A 23,165-nucleotide genomic window follows, 5' to 3' on the forward strand; every position below is an offset into this window, starting at 1 on the left:
AGACGAACAAACTTGGCCGATGTTTGCATGTGGCACGGCTCTTATAGAGTGTTGGCAAATGGGTCCAAGCGATTAGATACGCGGTTTGGATGCGGCGAGGGGGAATGCATTTGGAGTGTAGTGCATTTAACGCGACGAATAAACGAAGTTTCCGAGCATCGGGACGTAGAGTGTCTTTTCTATATACAAACTCAACTTGTGGTGTATTGCCTGTTGCTTCGGCGGATTAAATAAGGGTAGCACTGAAGCATATTAACCCTTGCAGAAAATGTGAACACGAAATGTTAGAATTGGTGTCCGAGCAGTATCTCAAAATGAAGGAAATTAGCTTAAATAAACGTAAAGTATTGATATGACTCAACGCTTGTTAGAAGGATGAATTGAACAAAACACATTCGTTAAATTTCTCATAAAACTTGAGCGTTCAACTAGTTTTCATTTCATTTCATTTCATTTCATTTCATTTCATTTCATTTATTTCATACAATATCCGCCATCAAGGCTAAATATAATAGACTTAAAACTAATTTAATACTAACAAATAAACAAAATAATTCATGAAAAACTAAGCCTAACTAACCTAGTCTTGACCTAGCAAAAAAGAAAAGAAAAAAAACAAGAGTAGAGCGTAGAGACTATCATAAACTTAACAAAAATAAAAAAAAGAGAGTAATAGAAAACTAAGGAGAATAATTAAAGGGAATTAGAAGAAAAAATACGGTTACGGAAAGAGTTAAGAGTGGAGTCGAAATCAAAGAGATAGTAAAAGTGGTTAAACAACCTGAAACAGGACAGAAGAGGGTCATTGAAAGTATAAAGAGTATGACGTGTTTCAATTGACAGAGGATCACGTGGACGAAGAGAACGAGAGGGAACATACAGCGAGATGGACGAGAGTAAATCAGGAGCATCAGTAGCAGAAAGTAATAAGCCACCAATAAAACAAGCCTGAAACACTTGGCGGCGGAAGCTTAAGGAGTGAAGATTGAATAACTGCAATCGCGTTTCATAGGGAGGTAGTGAGGCAGCACCGAACAAACGACGAAAGGCAATCCTGGTAAAGAGGCGCGGAATGCTTTCAATTCTCGAACAGCCATCAATAGTGGGAGGATTCCAGATGATACTTGCATATTCAAGAATAGGCCTTACCAAAGCACAATAAAGGATTCTTAGGATGCTTTGATCTCTAAAAATAGAGGTAAAACGTAAGATAAACCCAAGGGTTCGATTTGCTTTTAGTAGCACCTCATCAAGCTGCAGTTTAAAGTTAAGACGACAGTCAAGTATAATACCAAGGTCACGGATGGACATAACACGAGAGAGGGAAGCGCTAGAGAGAGTATAGTTAAATAAAATAGGAGAAAGAGAGTGAGAGAAAGAAATAACAGAACATTTTTCGGGACACAGGCGAAGTAAATTGGATGAACACCAATGAGCAAATGCATTGAGGTAATGCTGAAGTCTCAGACAATCAGAAGAAGAAGACACAGGTAAAAAGATTTTGATATCATCCGCATAAAGGAGATGACCATCAGGAGGTAAAACAAAGTTTTACTAAGCTTTTGGTCAGGTTCTTGTCTATTCTTGATCTTCGTTCTGGTTCCTGTATTGGTATCAACTTTAAGTCTCCCTTATCAATTGCCTTAGTCATTACCGACAGTTGTTGTTGGTCTCGATCAAAGTCTTGGTTTCTATCTCTGTTGTTGTGTTTGGTCCTATCCCAACATTGGTGAAGTTTGGTTTGGTCCTATCCCAACGATCCCAGTTCCAGTGATTGGTCCTATTATGAAATTCGTAAAGGCATTTCGAAGTGTTTTAAGTGGAGTTTAAGTGGAGAAAAATAGTCTCTTATTCAAATGTTTACATATCTATGCTATTATTCACTTTTTACATGCGCGGAAAAAAGAATTATAATGTAACCGTGTATCTGTCTACATTAGCTCATACTCTTCTTATTGAACTTGAGCTACTTCATACCCGCAATTGATGGAAAATTTATCTCAGCAAATTTGATCTTCATCTATTAATTTATAGATCAAAATTTATACGTCTGAACCTGAAGATGCGTATTGTATTGTTTATTGTAATAAGTGATTGGCCAAACAAGCGGCCTTATCACTGAATTAAAACTATAACTTAAATAACTAAAACAAAGAGCAGGTTAAACGCAGTGTACAATGACAAGACGGATTAACAGAATCTTGTAGGTTGGTGCCAGTCAAATAACATGTAACGCTGATTAAATCTACGGGCCATCGCAGTCATTGGGTCGATCTCGCTGTATGCACGTCTTGTAAGGTCAGTTCTTATTAGTCTGTAGTTACGGAACACTCTAGGAGGGACATTTATGTTGACTCTAGTCAGTAGTTCTGGCGAATCTATCTCACCGACAATGAGCTTGGACAAAAACGTACATTGGGCATTATCACGTCTCCTAACAAGTGTGTCCAGACCAAACAACAAACAACGAGTATGATACGATGGACGAGGGGTTACATTACGCCACGGAGTGAAGTGTAGGACAATGCGAGTAACTCTCTTTTGGACAGCTTCTATCCTATTGGACCAAACACTAGAGAACGGACACCAAACTGTAGAACTAAACTCGAGGATAGAACGAACATAGGACTTATACAGAGTTAACAGGCAGTGTGGGTCATTGAGCTCTCTCGAATGTTGACGAATAAATCCTAGCATTTTGTTAGCTTTGTCTAAAATATCACAGTAATGTTGTAATGTTGTTGGAAATCTAGTTTGCGATCCAGGGTGACTCCTAAATCCCTGACCGTATTGCACCGCGGAAGTTGTGTCCCTGATATGCTATAGTTATACCTTATCGGACTAGCTATTCTAAAGAACGACATTGAGGTACACTTATCAACCTCAATTAGCAGGTCGTTATTGATAGACCAGTCAGGGCGTAAATAGTTAAGCTATTACGATATGTTTTAATGTATTATGAACGCATTTTCTTTGTAAAAGTAATATGGAAGTACATAATTCCAACTAAATTACACGACCATGAACTCCTACTATAAGAGACCGGGATTAAATGCTTAAACATGATTCCATGGTTAGTAATTAATCTTGAGTTTTGTTTGCCAACACAATTCAAGAACAATCAGGCTACTCTTGAAGCCTGCGAAACTCAGTGCAAGTGCAACACTTCCATCTGTTCCATCTTTCTATCACAGCACAACACCACAAAGCAGACCCACTCAGAAGATTTTTCACATTGAAGGGTTCTTTTCGTCGAGCGATTCGCGGAACGCATACGCAACGCTCACATAAGTACACCCTCGAAACCTTTCTCAACTGTGGGCTGTGGGTTCAGAAATGCAAAATGTTGCACACTCAGGGACAGAAAAAGAGGCAGGAAAAAAGGAAACAAACCCGCCCGAACTCTGGCACAAAGTTCACACCGCTAATGTCTGACTTTTGTCAAGACAGTGTGACTGGTGGCTGGTAGCACCGCAAAACCAGCAGTTCCTCAAACGTTTGCTGAAGCTAAGCCCCGATGTCGGTATTATGAGATCGCACTGCAAAAAAAGCAACACCAGAGGAAGAATGATGTGTATGGGTGGGGTATAAACTGCACACCCATTGCCACTTATCAGCCACCTCAGCCAAGCACAACACAACCTCGTCGTGGGTTGAGACTGTGCAGATTGCGGGTGCTGCAGCAAAGTAGCAATCGGTGGTGGCGCATTCTAAAACTTTCTTTCCATTCTTTGCCTTTGCCGACGGCAAGCCGTGCCCACCGCTTCACACTTTAATCGACCTTCACCGTGTACCGCGCCAGCGGAGGGCAAACTTTAAAACCACCGGGGCACTCTGGTCATGTGTGCTGTCGGTGGTCGGTGGGGTAAACATCTTTCACCTGCGAGCGAAACGAGCCTGATGATAATCTCCCTCTCAACGCCGACCGAAAGTGGCAACCGCGTACCAATCACGATCCAACGACGACGATGTTAAAAGGATGGAGCGAAATGGTTTCTGCGATAATTAAGAACTCACCAAAGCGTCGATAACGAAGCTGGGTGAAAAATGGGAATAAACAAAAAAGAAGACGGCTATCACCGTGCGTCGGTTGACGGTGGTGCTAAGGGGAGAGTAGTAATGCGCTTTTCGTTGAGCTGGGAAAACCCCAAGACATTGGCAGAGGGGCACGGGTGAAGTGCAGCAGAAAGATTTGAGAATTTATTTTTACTTCCTTCCATGCGCCAACAGTGGTAAGAGGGTGGTACGGAACAGTGGGATAGGTTGCTGTATTGGATTTTGCAGGGTTGGCGAATGGTGCTTTACTGTTGGTTTAATTTGATTTGTTGAAATAGGACGTAATAGTATGGTGCATTAAATGCTTAAATGCGTTAAATGAATATGCTGTCAATAAGAAAGTGCAATTTACAGGGTTTTTTAGTAGTTCTCATAGTTGTGGGACTCAGTCCTCGACACTTCCCTATTTGAAGTGAACTTTATATATTGAGGAATTTGACTCTGTAGTATCCAGTTTGGATCCAACTATCCATTCTAATCTAATAGGAATTTCAAAGGAGCATGTCCAAAATATTGAGAAAGTGTCTCACTGATATTAGAACCCCAGAAAAATCTACTAAGACTAATCTACTTCTACAACTTACACAATCTATATTGAGATCTATCTAAATCTTTTACAAAGTTCTTGCATATATTGGAACTAATTTTCATATCAAACGCGCAACTACCAGAACCTTTTCCATTTGCAATCCATTAAGATGCGAGTCGAGAAGTAACACTTCCAGATATTGAAAATTTTAATCTTTTAATAGATTTTATTTTTATTGCAACATCACTTTTCCTTATCACTATTTTTGAGATTAAGGAGCTTCATTAATGCTCAAGATGTTGTGGAGTTTCAGAAGATTCCAACACAAACGTGTTGGAATCTCCCGGCTCTATGTTAGGTCAAGTTTGGTACTGTCGAAAGGTCAGGTCGAACCCACCTACCATTCATGGTTACTGCTTTCACGCTTTTACACCCATACCGTTAGGGGGGAAAAGGTGTTGCCAAAGCGCTTGTTGGTCTTGCTGCTCTTCCTGCTGCTGCTGCTGCTGCTGCTGTCAGTTATCACGCTGTAATCTGTTTAGACGGAATCTAATTGAAGCTATCAACAACGCGCCCGTTCTAAAGCAATTTCTTCGCCGCATGCAATGTCACGATGTGGGCCGCACTCAACCGTCGTGGGTAGGTTGTTACCGAGATGCATTACTTTGTACGAGCAGCTTCGTCGTTAAATGTGGATTGTTTTAAAAGCACCTCGTTAGCAGCTTTGATTAGAATGATGTAACAAGCGATTGAATGGAATGGTTTCTTATCTTCTTAATTATTATTGTTATTATTGTGGCATTACGAAACAACGTTCAGACTGCGCTATAGATACCGAGCGATTAACATCTCTCGAGAACACGATACACAATGTATCATAATTTGATTTCCAGACATTCCAGCTCGTTGTGCCAAGCCTGTTTGTCGCGGTCGGATTTTGCCCTTTTTCCTCCTCAGTACTATGCACATTCCAAGGATTTGTTCCGATTTCTAACGCACCTCTCCTGTGCCTCTCCTCGCTTCAAACGTAGCAGCAGCAGCAGCAGCGCACAAACTCTTGATAGACGCCTCAATATAACGTCAGTGACGCATGGTGCAAAGCGCAAAAACGTACGCAAGGTTAGGTACTAGAGTGGTAATTTGTCACCGAAAGCATAAGGCGTCGGGGAATTAATGTTTCCCCGCCGGTCGCCCCGCTCTTCTCCTATCCTCGTTCCAAGGATGTCAAGTGCGATCGCGCGATCTGATCTCACGCAACGTATTTCCACGAATACATCCATTTTGGGATGCAATTTTAACCATCGCGTGTCGCTTATTACCGCGGTTCGCGGTTGGTATTGCCCAGATGCATTTCCATAATGTGCAGCATGCATTCCCGCGACACTTGATGGTGGTGGTGGTGGTGACTTGATTTGCATACGCGCGAATTCATTCCCGGTATGAGTCGTTGTTCGGGTAAGACGTCTACCCGACCGCTTCCAAAGCACTACCACACGGGGTTGCGTCATGTTTTGTGCAGGGTTTGTGTAGGGCATTGCAATAGCAACAGAATGTAGCGCATACTGCACAGACACACCAAAGAGAAAGAGAGAGAGAGGGAGAGGGAACAAGCGGTATAATTATTAAGTGAAACCTTGCCGGCCGAAAAGGTGAACATGCTATGGCACTTTGCGGCGGTGCGAACTTTTCTAACCAACATTCAAACATTTTTATGTGCGCGGATCATTTGCCCGCGATCGCGAGATCGGATTTTACGCGAGCGAATTTGATGTTATCGCGGAACAATGCGCCCAGTACTGCTGCTGCTGCTGCTGGTGTGTGCTGTGTCTTTGATCGTACGCCATCGCTGGAATCATGGAAAGTGTCCCCTGAAGGGTTGCTATGTTTCCGCTACGGTTGATTATGGCGTTTCACCCACCGATCAAGTAGTCGATCGGCGTCGTCGTCGGCTTTGTGTCGGTGCACCAAACACAATGTTGAGTGTGTTCGATCGCGATAGTGAAATCGCTTCTCGAGATCGAGATATATATGGAAAAGAGGGCTTGGAACGGATGTTAAGCACACCGAGCTCAGATGTTTTCCAAGTCCAAATTCAGTGTTGCATTGTGGAATATCTTCAATGATATCATCCTAAAATCCCCTAAAAGGGTGATCAAAATAAATGCTTCTTTTATCAAATTAATAAATTGTAAACAAATATCAAATTAATAGCTTGCAAAAATTGTAAATGGTTGATTAGCCAGTCAACATGCAGCTGCTGACGCGAGCAGATGGCTGCAGATACATTAATATCCCTTTTGAGCGACACGAATTCGTGATACATGGTGCCTATGCCTTAGGAATTACTGAATGGCGTGAGTCTTGCACGGATAACTATGCGAATGCGGTGAAAACAAAGTATAAAATTTAGAAACGAAAGTTTAGTATCATCTTTCTTACCGAGAAGGGCATTCGACATGACGTTCTTCGTCGCTAGTGAATAATTTCGTCATACTAGCAATTGCTTGTAACTTCGCTGGAAACACAACAATACATTTTGCGACTATTTGTGGTATAGAATAATTATAAAAATCGGTCCAAATATTTAGCCCCGATGCACGTTCAGGCCACGCGATGATGCAGTTCCCGGTATTCAGAGTACCCTTTGACGTACTTAAAGTTTTATTTTAGTATTATTAGAACAGGTTTACACGGTATATGGAGTGATTTTGCCAATAGTAGTGCATTTTGTTGTTAAACATGCACTTTCTGGTGAATTGTAACTGGAAAGTAGTGATGGGTAAATACAATTTTTTTCCGGAGTCGGATTGATCCAACTCCGGCACCCCTCGGAGTCGGACTCGGAGTTGCTCCGGACTGTTTAGCGGGGGGGGGGGGGGGGGGGGGGGGGGGTGCGTTCGCGAAAACCCTCGGACTCATCGACTCCGAGTCCGGATCAGTCCGGATCAGTCCGGATTACTCCGGATCACTCCGGATCACTCCGGATCACTCCGGATCACTCCGGATCACTCCGGATCACCTCGGATCACTCCGGATCACTCCGGATCACTCCGGATCACTCCGGATCACTCCGGAATTATCGTTTAGACAATTCTTGATGAGTTCATTGACTTTCAAGTCGTACATCGAATATACGAAAACTGATCCGGAGTGATCCGGAGTGATCCGGAGTGATCCGGAGTGATCCGAGGTGATCCAGAGTGATCCGGAGTGATCCGGAGTGATCCGGAGTGATCCGGAGTGATCCGGAGTAATCCGGACTGATCCGGACTGATCCGGACTGATCCGGACTGATCCGGACTGATCCGGAGTCGAATTCAGTTATGATCCGGAGCCGGAGTCATATTATGCGCACCGGAGTCGGAGTTGATCCATGACTCCGCTCCGGATTACCCATCACTACTGGAAAGGCAAATGTGCAAATTGGCACATTTTAACATGTTGTGATGGAAGATCTCTTTTACATACAGATTTGATTTAAAATTCGCTAAAATTTGCTAAATAACTAAAAAAATTATGCAAAAATAGTTTTTAGGGTTATACATACCCTACACTAGTTCTTTAATGCCGATGTATAGGTAGTGAACATTTCACCGAATAGAGTAGTAATGGAATCGAAACTATCGAAAGAAAAGCGACTAAGTAGCGGAAAGCGGGGCAAAATGGACCTGTCAAGGATTTTGGTCTGTATCGTAGTGGTTAAACCTCTTTACAATGTTATTTTGTCGGCAATCGATACTTCAACATCTTTTTCATGAAAAACAATCAGAAGTTTACGCAATCATAACAAATATATATTCGTTTTAAACGAATTTTAAAAATCAAAGTCAAAAGTTATGAAAATGTATGGCTAAAATAGTCTTGCTATGGGGCAAAATGGTCTTACATGAAATGTCAAAACACATGAAAACAAAGGGGCAAAATGGTCCACAATATCCGGCTGTAGGCTTTGGTTATAGCTCTTGCATCTTGGTAGAATTAGGTTAGACCGTTAGGTAAACGTTGTAGATAGAAACCTACAAAATATTCAAGTACCAACACTACTTCATACGATGAACTTGAACGCTCCAACTAGGAATCAACGTACGCGTTAATATATTACCATCCGTCATCACAGAAGTCATTTTTACCCTATCAATATCAGCTAGGTGTCATAATTTCACTAATAACTACCATTTATTTGACTTCAACTTCCTGCAAAAACGAATTGTTTTGTATATCTGCGCATCTCACACCTCATACACATCTTCCTGATTAATAATGATAATATAGTCCTTAAGTAGGATATGTTGGCACATTCATGCAGGATCCTTAAGATCCCAATGAATTAATAAATAAAATAAATTAAAAAAGTCTACAGCGTAAGAGCCAAAGTTTTATTGCTCTTTTGGTCCACTTTTGTGACAGTAATTTGAGGAATTTATAGAGTAACTGAACTGTTAACTCTCAAGTTGTTTTTGGTGTACTTTTGTGTATTTTTGGATCTTTTGCTTCATACTAAATATCTCTTACTTTGCGGCCTTGCTCTACCTCGTGTTGCTGCAGCTCTTGTGTCTGAAATTGTCGACGGTCTTGCGCCTAGCTGAATATCTCTGAACTGTTTGAAGATGATAAAAAATACCAATTAATCCTGATTAATCCTCTATTCTTAAATTCGATACAGGATTTACCGAGCAAATCGATAGCATCGTCAACGAATATCGTGTTTTTGATGTATTCATGGAGAATTATTGTCAATATGCTGTTTGAAACTTACTTCCTTTAAGACTTTTGACCTTAGTTTGTTAGATTTAATGTCAGTGTCTCATACTTTCATAAATGATAGTTTTATGAGCTGAATGTGTAAAGATGATAATTTCCATTCGATTGAAACCGTTGAATCGTGCTTCTCATCATGGTTAAATTATCTTCTTTCCGAACATTTTGAAGTTTGTTGTAATTTTAGGTCCTTACTATGCCGCTGTTAGGCGAATGCTCAACATAAATCTGCTTCCAACACCAATTTACCATGCGATCACGTACAGACATGCAAACGTTAGCGTAAAGCGTGAAAGAAACATGCCCATCGCATCGTAAACATATCCAGATCATTCGACCTTCCAGCTTCCAGTTGTTTCGCACAGAGCAAAACATAATTTTAACACAATGTTTTGCGCCACTTCGTTTGCAGCATCTGCATTTGCAATACAGTTTTCAAACTCCCCGAAAAACACAAACTTATCAATCATTCTGGTGTGGTCCGATAGCTACCTCTCCCCACCACCAGCGGGCAATGTGCGAATAATTGTTTTTAAAGTTCATCAACGCGTGTCCGCCCTCGGTTCGTGGCCCACCGAAAAACTGTGTTTTTAAATGAACGCTCATTTAGTCTTGATTTTCGCTTCCCAGCACGTTCGGTCCGCAGACAGCGCGTGTATCCAAATTGGATTGGATTCGAAGCTTTGGCTGCTGCTGATTCACGACCGAGCGGTGAATATTTAAGCTGGACGGTTTTGGCTTGCCCCGATTTCGCCGGTGGCAAACGTTGGTTGTGACGGCGAAAGTACGTACCACGACGGTGTGTCTGACGGTGTGTCTGACTGACTAATCAACCAACTGGGCGGCATATGATGAGTCAACGGTTGTAAGAGCCAAAAGCCCGTCCGTGGATTTCGTGGATGGTTAAAGGAAGGAAATTAAAATAAGAACGAAACACGATTCATGCTACCAATTCCACCGTTTCAGAGGTCGACGTTCCCCCAAAGAAGAAGAAGAAGCAAAAAAAGAAACCACCGGTTGATTCTGGCCTGGGGGGCCTCTCATACCGTGTCAAAGAACGCCGTGGCATGTTCCGTTCTATTTTCATGCATTTTTTAGCACAACCCTTCCCACCACCCGGCCCGCAAACGCGCACGACGACGGCGACGAGGACGTTAAGCGCAGTTCCATGGCGTTCGCGAATCCGCACCCCTTTCAATGTCCACCAGCTGGCCCCCACGTTCCTATCATCCAACCATCCGTCTATCCGTCACTGTGCGTGAAATGACACGACACGACACGATGTCTGTTCAGTCGTCCTCGTCGTCGTCAAACGGTCACCCTGTGGGCCTGTGGATTGGATCAGCGCGATTTTGCTAACCTTTTTGCCACAAACACACACACACAGACACACACACACCCGTGAGGTAGGGGAGAAGATGAAATAAAATTAAAAACAAACAGTACGTAAACATGGAAATGTTCGCGGCGTTTAATGCGTTCCCGGTGCATTTCGCGGACGTCTTCTTCTGTCTTCACCACTTCCCACCGACTTCAGGGAGGCATTACGTAATGGCATCAAACGGGGGAGCGCTCATTATACGCCACATGGGGTGGGGGGATGCATTTGCGCAAAACGCAACGTTTAGATGCCGACGAATGTGATAAGCCGTAAAAGTGGAGGGAATGTTTTGAATGCTGCCGTATGGAAAATGGGTACAAATGGTCGGCGAAAACAAACCGGTGGTCTATTCGTGGGGCAGTGGTTAGTTGTGTAGTAGTATGTTTACTTAACCATTTTATGTTGTTCGGCGCAAAACTGACAGTCAGTTTTTATTATTAACGTAATTAATTTTGGTGCGTAGACTCTTGCTATGCGCAATTTATTTCATCCCAGAAGTTGAACTGATTGTTCTGGCTCAGGGTTCAAAAATACTATGTTGAGACAACCATTTGAAAATCGTGAGAACTTGAAGATACTTCTATGAGACTTATACAAGCTATTTACACGCTGGGTGTTCTATAGACTTGAACTCTTAACGCTGGTTGTTACTATTATTTTTCCCAATGGCTCTGGGTAAAATCATTCTAATTTGGAAATCAGACCATGAATCATAGTTTCTCAAAGGAAGTCGCATAAGCTAGTAGATAGTAGAAACGCACATCCTTCATATATGCGTAGGACCATACAGCAAAAAATCATTTCAGTTTCTCTAGATTCAAAAAGACACACTTATGTTTAATTTTAGTTTTAGTTGTGAAAAAATAGACCATATAATAGACATTAGCAGTACCTCCGATGTCAACTGTGCAATACCTGCAAAACTGCAAATATGTCTTGTCGATCGTGCACATGTTCTTTATCATATCTCAGCGAATTCTACGAAAATGCATCACTGTGCTAATGTCCAATTGTGACTCAATTTTGTTCACTGTTATTTTGTTCAAATATTGGGGGCAAAATACACTTGAAGTACCTAAGTCGTCAGAGGCATAGCTTTACCAGCACAGTCAACTAGCCAAAGCCAACCTCAAATTCAACTGACAGACATTGAAGGCCAGTGTCGGATCTTACCGTAATACTTTTTCTCCGTTACACCGGATATATCAGGTTTGGTCTCCGCTCATTCCATACGCTTTTTCAACTTGGCTTCAAAAATCATCACGCCTGTCAAAACAAAAAGCGACATTAGCTAACATGAGGATACTTTTTCGTGGATTTTGACCGTATCCGAAGAACAGGGACCATTTCACGAAGTTCGATCAGTCGGGATGCTTCTGGCTACTCAAGTATAAAAAAGAGAAAAATGTCATTTATATTGCATTCTTGCAATGGAATAATGAGGTTATAATTTGAGCCCCGATGGGTCCCCATTACGATGTGCGAGCAACTGGTGGATAACGTTTGGACAATTTGTTGAATTGAGCGAGTCTTTTATCGCAATTTAATATGTTTTGGCTTTTTTTGGTATCATCTTGATTTATAGTACTTTTTGGATGGTTTAAAATACAGTCTTTCCCCGAGTTACGCGACACTCGAGTTACGCGAATTCGAGTTACGCGAATTTTTATTTTTGACAGTTCAGATGTCAAATCAGTACAATTTTCTCCATCAATTGTCAAATGAAAAATAATTACCGATAAATAACTAAATTTTCTACACCAATTGCATCAAATAAGTATTAAATTACATAAATGAACTAAATTCAATCAAAAATTATGATAAATAAAGTATATTTTTGCTGTAACATGTGATATTCGACTTACGCGAATGTCTCCGGAACGCATTATTCGCGTAACTCGGGGAAAGACTGTAGTCAAAATGCTAGTAAAAAAAAACACATGTTTAAGAGGCAATGAATGCAAAGTGATAATATTTCAGTTAATAATTATTAACCGTAGTTAATAATTTAACAAAACATACAACATAAACCCGATTAGAGCGGTGTTATAAGGCGGCATTTTCTTTAAAAAAACACCAAAAATAAACCTCCTTCTATCACTCTCAATCGACCCATTTCGCACGCATTGAATAAACATTAGCACCTTTGTAATTGAACCGGCGATGCACGGAAGCCATTCGGCTGTCGACTTCGGCCAACATTATGTGCCATTTTCGCTGCTGCTCACAGCTCATTAATAACGCTTCTTCTACCATGCGCGAAACGGACGCCCTCCTTCCCTGCCCATCAGGGCCAACGTAAACAGACCCGCGGCACACCACCCAGCCAACACACACATGTGTGTGCGCAACCAACCTCCTTGACTTCTTCCGTTTGTGCGTTCTTCGGTGCGCGAACCCGATTTGCAATCGTTTTCTAGTGCGTGCGTGCGCTCGCTCGCTTCGTTTTCTTTCCGTTTGCCTTTTTCTGGCGTGTGTGTGTGTGTGTCTGGTGAAAGCAGCATTCTGTGAGACATATGAATGCCACATTTGCAAAAAAAAACGAAGTGAATGCACTGCATACCCCGGACCCCACGAACGCGAAAACAGGCAACTCGAGGAAGCGTTCCTAACAACGCCCAGATGTTGGCTCTCGAGAGACGACATTCCGATCTTCATTCGTACCATCGGCAGTTAGAACGGTACTTTCACGAGGGCAAAAACGTACCCTATTTCCCCTCCATCTTTTCCCCTTCTTGGGCTTCCGATGGGTACTGATAATCAATCAATTTGTTGCTCCACCACGTGGCTGTGAGCGAATATTGCGCAAACGTCGCCAAGCAAACAACAGCAAAGCGGTAAAGTCCGCCACATGATGGTGTGTGATCATCTTCGGAAAAAGAACAAGAACTTTCCCTTCCCTTGCGACAGTGTATGATGACTGTGTGTGTGTGTGTGTGTGACCATTTATCAAAAGATTGCCATCGAGGCAGCGGCTTTGACAGGGGCGTGATTTGAGCCAGCCAGGGCAGCCAGCCACGTGGCGTTACGGGTGGGTTTTTTTCCTCCCCCCAATGGCAACAGACCAACGATATTCTGTCAGCGGAATTGGGTTAGAATTTATTGCCTTTCGCACAATGTACCACTACTGGCAATGGCCGGTGCGGGTTGTTGGGGATGTGGTGTTGGTGTATGAAACGAAACAATTTATCAGAGTGCATGCGTGCGTGCGTGCCGTGTTCTTCTCAATAGTTGCGTTGTGGTTGTGTTTATTTACGCATCGTATTTTGACAGCGCAAAACTCTGTGCGTTTACTGGCACTGTTGATCGCTAGGGGTTCTGTTTCCGGTTACTACCCCTTTGGCCGATGGTGGAATTCCGTTGGCCGTGAAACAAAAACAAGATGTTCCTGCGTGACGATACGCTGGTGGGTGGTGGTGGGGTGAATAGAGTCGATTGATTTGATTCGGTTCGCGGTTCAGGACGAAGAGGGAGCGTGTAGGGAAAGCAAATAGACGAGGAGCAGACCAACGGGGAGCAATGTGTGCAATTGTACAACCATACATTGTGTTCTGTTTAGAGAATTGGAACGAATTTAGCAAAAAGGATGTGTATTTGTGATTACTGTATTGTTGTTTAATCAGTACCGTTTGCTTTAGTTTAGTTAGTATCAGTTTAAACTGTATCAAGAATGTCCTTCTGACGTTTTTTTTTTTCTATTTGGCGTAAACGTCCAACGCGGACAATCGTTCCTTGACAGAAATAGATCCAGATATAGTTATCTAATTACAAGAAGTGCAGTATCAGTTCCAGCATCTGCTTCGGTTCAGAATCAGTTTTAAGACTAGTATGGGTTAAGGAACATTTCAAGCGCTGGTTTGGGAGTAGTTTGAGGATCAGTATGAAGTCAAGATATGGTCCAGGAGCTGTAAAGATGAAAGATGAATTCCATATAGAGATGAGCGTTCAATTGTAAAAACGATATAGGTTGGGGATCAGTTCCAGGAATAAGAAAGGATTCACATCTGTCTTAAGTACCTGTATATGTTCAGGGATAGTTACAATACTTGTATGAGTTCTGGATCAGTTCCAGAAATGGTATGGGTAACCCGCTCCAGTATGAGTCTCCGGTGTGAGTTCAGTATCAGTTCTAGCAACAGTACAGGTTGGGGGTAAATTCCAATTTGGGTATGGATTACAGATTAGTTCCAGGACTTATATGGATTCAGCATCACCTTCAGAACTGATATCAGTTAAAGATCAGTTCGAGGACTCGTATGGGTTTAGGACCATATCAAGAATCAGTACGGATTTGGGATCAGTTCAAGGATCAGTATGAAGTAAGGATATGTTCTAGGACCTGTAAGGATTCAGGATCAGGACCAGTATTGGTGCAGTATAAATTCCAGAAACAATATGAGTTCTAGATCCGTTTCAGGATAAATGATGTTGGTTCAGGATAAGCTCTTGAACTGGTTAGGGATCAGGGTCAGTTTTAGAACCGGTATCAGTTGGTTGGGGATCAGCTCCTGGTATGGTTTATGTTAGGAATTAGTTTCAGGACCTATTTGGGTTCGGGATCCTATTCAAGATCGCTATAGGTTCAGAATCAAGCTCAGAACTTCACTTCCGGTAATGTTAAATAAAGAGTCATCCATTAATTACGAAACTCATTTTTTTACCCTGCCTCCCCCTTCACCAATAAGCTTTACGTAATTGATGGATGATGCCTAACAGGAGATCATCTAAATCAGGAGGAAGATCTATCGATCCACTCGTTATGTATCGATCCACTCGATCGACCCTAGATATGTATGTCCCATCCCGCCATACTCGCTATGGTGCCAATGACCCATTTTTAAGGGCATTATCGGCTGTCAACGGTTCGTACCACTTGTTGGACTATAACTTATCTGTATCTTGTTTTCGGTTGTCACGGCTTCCAAACCACATCTCTTCCTTTCCTCCATAGTCCTTTTCCCACCTTGTTGTATTTTCATCTTTACCCTTTTCCTTTTTTAAATGGATGGTTAATGATATAAATGATAAAAGTAATCTGATTTCTTTGAAATATGCATTGTGTAACAGCTCCAAGAATTCTATCTACTGACACGAAAATGTTCACAGCATTTAAATTACCACACTCTAACCCTGCCATTAATCATTGTTCGCCTTTCTGCGTTCAAGCGTATGCGTGATGAAAGCATCAAATCGATCAAGTGTGGTAAACAAACGCGCAAGAGTGTTTTTCTTTTCTCCTCGAAAGCTGCTAGCGAGCAATACAGGCGGCTGCCCCGTGTCTAGCGCCACTTAACACTAATGGAGACGCTTCTTCCCACTGACAGGCCGATGTCAAAAGCTGTGGCCCAGGTGTAGCGAACGAGACAGGTCAAGTGTGGCAGACAAACGGCACCATCGGCGAACCGCAACGTCATAATTAAACACTCCATTACTCGGATCAGATCGGTACCGGTAAGTACGCGACTCGATGAGGAGGGGTTGTGCGGATCTCGATCACGATCTCTTGCTCATACGTCTTAATCATCTACCTCACCGTGTACACATTTTTGCTGTGCCTGCACCGGTTAGCAAATGTGAAAATTAATCATCTTTCAATCGTTGACTCATGTAATTGGTATCTCTCATCAGGCTACATTTGATTCGGCTTTTATAATACTACATAACGCACCGAACGAACGGTGACACTAGACTCTGACCGTGATCTCCGTGTGCGACATTAATGCAATTGCAACGCTTCTGCACCGACCGACTGCGTCACCATCTTGTTGGGCGTGCACGTCGCTCCCATTACAACGGTGGCTACACCTGGCCTCCACGTCCACCATGTCCACCCGCTCAACGAACACGCCATTTAGCGATGAAGATGGATCGTTTTTGACTAGCCTGGTCACAAAAATGGCAAAGCGCAAAATCACACCACCAATCAAGCAGCTCACCATCCATCTCCAGCTGGTGGTCCCATCGGGGTGGATGGTGCTGATGGGGCGGTGCGCAAACTAGTTGACACAATTGATGGCAGCACGTGATGCATATCGATGATGGCAGATCCCGCAGGCAATCGGCGTCGTACTTTGCATACAAACAGGGAAATGGCCAATGCGCTTTGCTTCGATGGCAATCGAAACGACTCGTGGTGCACCACCGCAGGTCGATTCTACGCGACTAACTGTTAATGACTTTGGACCAGAAGGTGATCTAGTAAGTGGGCTTTTCTAGGAGGAAAACAATAGGTTCAGTGTGGCGTAGCCAGGAATGATGCGATTGGAATCTCGCATCGATCGATGTTTGTGCTGCATTGTTTCATATTTGGTATGCTCCTTCAGCACCTGGAATGCAAGGGCGGTTCTATTAGTTTAACACGTTTTGCCACAGGTAATTTTGTGAGTTTTATGGTTTTTCGAAGCAAATGTTAACTATACTTAGTTGTGATCAGTTTAGTATATAAAAGAACTATCATTATCTCCTGAGAATTGTGTCCAAACATGTGTTTTATAGCATTGCTTGTGTATTATGTAATATTACATAGCCTCATAGCCGTGGGACACTTAATGAACTCTTTCTAACGTGAAATGAATTTAATGTAATGGGAACTGGACTCTATAGCACCCTTGTTGGACAAATCCAATAGGAATTTCCAAGGAGCCTGTCCAAAAAGGTTGCCATAGAGTCCAATTTCCATTATATCAAGTTCACTTCCAATTAGAAATAGTCAAGGAAGTGTCCCACAACTATGAGAACCCCTGGAAAACCCTGTATCGTGTTATTCTAGGCATAACTGAAGTATTTTCTCATGATTTGGCAATTGACAAGGACTCCAGACAGCATTTAAAACGTCTAATCTAAGCGACCGTCTAATCAGCCAGTCTCGTGGTACAGTCGGCAACTCGTTCAAGTACATACCTTTAAGGAAATTTTCCACATCCACGGAAACCAGTGGATACTATCTCATGTTGGTTATTTCACACCAAAATCAGTCAGTCAGTGTCTATGGTAGAGGCAGGTTGCGCCACAATCAGCTGGCTTGAGGCTCAGCATGCGAGCGGAACTTAGGAATGGGACAAACAACAGTTTCAACTCTCTTCGTATCTTTAAAGGTTTTTTTAGACGACTTAAACCACGGAGTAGTTATTGTGTTACTATTATTAAAAAATCACATTCCGAACAGTGCAAAAATGTCGTCTTTGGGGAGAAAAGATTCGTTACCTGTTACACGTAGTGTTATTATTGCCATTTTTATGCCATGATTGTTTCCTTTTTTTATATTTTAAACAGAAATTCTATAAAACATGCACATTTTTTACTTAATACATGATGTTTGTTGACTAACCTCTAGACTTTTTTGAGATTGAAACGGTTATTTTCATTATTTTATTCAATTATCTAGATTTAAAAGTCATTAAACTTATCAGCGATAAATGATTTATTTGCAAAATATTGTATTAAATGTATTTTTTTTTTAAATTTCAGCTTCTTTTTGGGATAATTCCTAAAAATTTATAAAAACTGAATCCGAAGCACATGAAGCGTTTCTTCTCAAGCGTGAAACGCTTGCCGCTGCTGCTAGCGCCCTCTAGCTGTCAGTGTGTGATATTTATCATTACGAAACGAAGAGCGGATTTCAACCAAATGAAACACCGAGAACAATTAGAATTAATTCTATCAATCGAAGGCTGTATTTGTGCAAATGCAAAAGTTAACAACGAAAAAAAAAACATAAAAACACTAACTCCATTGTGCCGGACGTGCTGGGGTGAAAACTTTGCTCACCTCCTTCCACACAGTACAGCAAACTGTCGGTCAAATTCATTACTAGTTTCTACTAAAAAAAAAACAAAACCTTATCTAACAATGGTGTCTCAAGAAATCCTGTTATGGTCAGTGAGATACAATACCATATATTACGGGGACCGGTTCTCCCTTACTACAGCGACGAGCATTACGGAAGGCTGAGATACTGAACACAAGACTAGAGCAGGTGATGGTGGTGCTGGTCGTCGTGGAGGATGATGGAAAGGAGATCCTACCTCCAGGGGAAAGAAATGCAAAAGGCGCTACCCTAACTTACCCTCGCTGCCTACATGTCCTCGGTCCTATCGGCTCTTGTTGATGGCCGTTATAAGCCCACTGACGGAACGATGCACCCGTAGCAGCAGCAGGAAGCCCAGCACCACCCCAACAAACATGACGTAGCTGGCGATGCCTTCGTAGATGAACCGGGGGGCAAAGATCTTCCACACCATCAGATGGCGACAGTGCAGCGTGCAGGCAAACATGGCACAGAATATCTACGGAAAAGAACGAGAAGAAAAATGTGTTAATTTGCTCTCCTTTTAGGGGTTCTTTAAGCAACTTACCCTCAGCGACTGAAGCAGAATCAACTGACAGGCCGTCTTGAACACGGTGCCGATGAACAGCTTCTCATTCTCGTACAGATTCAGCTCCCCCTTGGTGATGTCAAAATCGGCCGCCGACACTTCGCCCGTCTCTTCCGCCTTGTGCACGGTAACGCTCCGATACTCGACACTGCCACCGTCGGCCGTCGTTTTCCTCAGCGTATTGCTCGTCTCGCCCTTTCCGCCGCGAACGGGCGGCGTCGTGGTCGAAGCGTTCGACGCTCCCAGCGGTGTCCTGGGAGCGCTGGTGACCGGTCGCTGTGCCAACGTTGGCCACATGGTGTACACACAGAAAGGCACAAACACGAGCAGCGGAAACAGCACCGACAGCAGAAACGTCACGGAGAACGTGTTGAGCAGGACGAGCGTACCGGACAGGAGGTTACTGCCGTCGAAGTGGTACGTCCGTCCCACGAACGCCGCATTCCAGTCGATCTGCGACAGGGTGGGCTGGTGAGCGGTCGCAAAGAACCCGTACTGCTGCAGTATGACCCAGGTGAGGAGCGTCGGGAAGGTGGGTTGAATGCATCCGGCCAAACTGGTGTGCGACTGTTCGTACTGCAGGATGGAAGCGATAATGCCGTACGCAACGGCCACGCAGTTCACGATGATCAGTCCCATCGTGCCGTGGGAGCCGAGCAGCAGCGCCAGCGTGATGGTGAGCAGTGCGCCGGCAGCAACGAACACGGACGAATAGACCGTCCCAAGACCGCACACGATCGGTATATCCGCCGGGCTGACATCGTTGCCCGCCCGACCGCGAAAGTTTTCCTTCAGCTGACGATAGATTTCGGGCGCCAGGTTGCTTCGCTCACCGCCGTACAGGACGTTCAGCACGTCGGTGCGCTTGGGCAGGACGTACAGGAGGAGGGGCGAGGCAACCAGCACACCCACCTGCACCAGCAACAGCGCGTACACGACCCAAGCCAGCGCGTCGACGTGCAGCTGCGGCACACCATTTTGGACGCCCGATTTCGACACGGTAAAATGGGCACAGGTGCACACGACGGCCACGGTTGGACCGTACCGGGCCAGCAGCACGTTCACGCTCGTGCCGGTCAGATTGCCGCACGCTTTCAGGTACATGCGGCTGCAAACGATGTACAGGACGAGGGCAACGCATGGCAGTAGCCCGATGTCGGCGCTCGTTCCACGCCTTCGTTGCCCTTCCGTGGGTGAGGTTGCGCTGGGGGCTTTCACGAGATGATCCGTACAGTTCGCTTGCTCCTCCCGGCAGCGGAAGTACCCGCCGGACAGGCGTATCATCACCAGCGCGAACAGGGTAAGCGCAACCAGCTTCGCAAGCGTTGATTTACGCACCGCCGCCCAGCGCATTCGAGGGAGGGCGAACCGTCCGCCTAGGCGGTGCAGTTGGTAGAGTGCAGTCAGGAAGAAGCCCATCAGCACGTAGGACAAAATTTTCTGTTCCTGCACGATGAAGCTGTTTGCGAAGAAAACGCACGTGGTGAAGACGAACGAGACGCGCGTCAGTAGGTTGGAGGATCGTTTCCAACTCGCCATGTTCTCCGAGATGGACGCCCAGTGGCGTATGGCAAGCAGGGCTAGCAGCAGTACGCTCGATACCGATCCGAACAGAATCACACCGTGCTGAGCCGAACTTAGCCCGAAAAGCTCATGACAAGCGTACCCGGTTTGAGCGGCAAACACTACGAGCAGAAAAGCGTACGAGCTGTTGTTGCCCTCGGTAAACATGGTCACCAGTTGGTGTGCGGATGAATGCACAATTAGGATCGCCATCGAGAAACAACCGAGAAATGTGATGAGCAGCCCGTGCGAAATTAGTTGCGGATCGAACTTGACCCAGATGCGCCGGTAACCGTCCAGAATGCCGCGCAAATAGTGACGCAAATCGCCCGAGAAGCTCTGGAAGGCGGCCTCCGTGTAGACGCTGTTAACGCGCTGCGTTAGCATGAGGAACAGGTTTTCCGCGTCGTCCAGCTCCTGCTCCTGGTCCGGTTCGAGCGGGCCGGTTGTGTCGGCGATCGGGCGTGGTTCACCGTACTGTTGGTAGTAGTTCTGCACTTGACGCGCGTTCTGCCACAGATGCACCAGTGCGAGCTGGTAGCGCAGGAAGCTGTCAACGCGCTTGTCGGGCAGCAGCTGGAACATGATCTGCCCGAGGTTCGAGTACGGCACCGGTACGCCCAGCAGGGTGGCAAGCGTCGGCACGAGATCGATCTGTTGCATCGTGTCCGCGTGTCCATCGTACGCCCGCGGCAGCAGTGAACTTCCCTTGGAGTAAGCAAACAGCAGCGATTCCACCTCATTCTCCGTCTCACCGCCATGGTCACCGGTTTGCGTCATACCGTGGTCACCGATCACGAGCAGCGTCGTACCGTCCGCCATCTGCTCGGTAATGTTCCGAATGACGTCGTTCATTTCGCCCAACTTCCTCCCCATCTCATCGTGCACCGGCCCGTACCGATGCCCGCAATGGTCCACGCCGAGAAAGTGAGCCACAATCAGATCCCAATCCCCGCGGGCCATCTCCCGCGGCAACTGCCGCTCGATCGCACTGTCCACCGTGTCGAGATCGTAGATGTTAAAGCTCGGGTACGCGTACTCCCGGGTAAACCGGTGCGGGAACAGCTCCGTCCACGTACTGTCCCCCAGGAACACACTGGTGCGATTCGCACGCACCACCTGATCGATCAGATTGTCCTCGTTGATTTCGGGCGACGCAAAGTTGGAGCCAATGTCGATGAAGGTGGGCAAACTGCCGGTCGTGATGCCCTTCAGCCGCTGCATTGTGGTGGTCGGTGGATCGGCCACGAACTTCAACCGCCTGCTATGATCCGGATGCTTTCGTAGCAGCTCCGTCATGATCGGAAGCTTGTTTTCGTACGGTGCCGGCTGCGGATTGTCCGGATTGTATAGGCCAAAGTCGTACCGCAGCGCGTCGATTACGAGCAGGATGACGCGTGCCTTCGGTGGAAAGCAAATGCCGGCCGCAATGTCGACGTCACGCAGTATCGAGGACGCCTTCTCCGCACCGGCACATTCACTCTGTGTGTGAAAACAGGGGGGAAACAGGAATTAGCGAAATGGAACTGCTAAGAGCAACGGGTCCAGTGGGTTACCTTCTGGGTGGAACCATTTTTGCCATCACTTTCGCACCGATACTGGTCGTAGTTGATGCAGCTGCTCACGTTCGTCTGGGCGACCCGGGTCAGCAGGAACCCCTTGGAGAAGAGATGTATGCCGGCACTGATCAGCAGGGCGAACCACACCAGCACAAACACAAAGTTTCTACTCTTGGCCATGGTCTGTCTTCTCCTCGGTGACCGCCGGTCACCTTAGTTTAGGAGTTTGGTGGGCCCACACACACTCACTCGCTCGCTCGCTCGCTTGCCTCCTTAGCAAATCATCTAACTTGCGGCACGTCCGTCCACGGATATTGCACAACTAAAGCCGACTGATAGGTGTGGTGCTCGTCTGGCGCAATCCACTATCAGAGCAAACAGCAGCACCACCGCACAAATGCGCTAATTACGGTGATAATAAAGATATTAAGGGATTGACGGGAGGGAAGTCCTGCTAGCGGCCAGGCACAGCGATAGACAGAGTTGTTAGCTTTTTTCTTGCTAGCCGACTTGTTAGCCTGTCTCTTTCTTTCCTGTGGGGTTGTGGGGAGTGTTGCTGGTGCTGTCTTTGTTGCACATTGTATTTTGGTTTAGCTGTCATCGCTCGCGAGTGGTTACGTTTATGCGCATGGGTTGAGCTCTCTTCTAGACAGCGTAACGTATGTCTGTACACTGTCCCAGTCAGCTGATTAATTCAAAAAGCAGAAAAACCGTTGCGAAATCGTGTAAATTGTGCAATTGTTGCTCAATTCAACGGATATTATATTTAATTTGATTTTATTTTGTTTTTATATCGTAATATAACAAAAAGTATTCGAATATTTGTTCAAATTGTCAAAAAAATAAAATCGGAAGCGATATAAAACAGACCGCAAAACGCATAATGTTCATATAGTTCTATATTTTATATCAGTTTTCTGCGTCGAACTTAAATCGCGGGTGAC

General features: G+C 44.7%; 1 protein-coding gene across 1 annotated transcript; it reads right to left on the reverse strand.

Moving 5' to 3' along the window:
* Positions 1 to 18,374: 18,374 nt before the first annotated feature.
* On the reverse strand, positions 18,375 to 22,715 carry LOC120952978 (GPI ethanolamine phosphate transferase 3). Its single transcript, XM_049605390.1, has 3 exons — positions 22,219 to 22,715; positions 19,079 to 22,144; positions 18,375 to 19,009 (listed from the first exon to the last, which is right to left on the reverse strand). Exons 1-3 carry the CDS (start codon positions 22,399 to 22,401, stop codon positions 18,815 to 18,817), a joined length of 3,444 nt encoding a protein of 1,147 aa, XP_049461347.1. The 5' UTR covers positions 22,402 to 22,715; the 3' UTR covers positions 18,375 to 18,814.
* Between the last annotated feature and the right edge of the window lie 450 nt (positions 22,716 to 23,165).

The sequence above is a fragment of the Anopheles coluzzii genome, chromosome 2 (genome assembly GCF_943734685.1).
Source record: "Anopheles coluzzii chromosome 2, AcolN3, whole genome shotgun sequence".
Classification (NCBI taxonomy): domain Eukaryota; kingdom Metazoa; phylum Arthropoda; class Insecta; order Diptera; family Culicidae; genus Anopheles; species Anopheles coluzzii.

What these genes read in the sequence shown, in the direction of transcription:
- LOC120952978 (XM_049605390.1), bottom strand. Translation starts at nt 22,401, where the DNA reads ATGGCCAAGAGTAGAAACTTTGTGTTTGTGCTGGTGTGGTTCGCCCTG. An exon ending in AAAATGGTTCCACCCAGAAG is followed by an intron (nt 22,145 to 22,218) that starts GTAACCCACTGG and finishes TTTCACACACAG; the next exon opens with AGTGAATGTGCCGGTGCGGA. An exon ending in TTCTGCTTCAGTCGCTGAGG is followed by an intron (nt 19,010 to 19,078) that starts GTAAGTTGCTTA and finishes TCTTTTCCGTAG; the next exon opens with ATATTCTGTGCCATGTTTGC.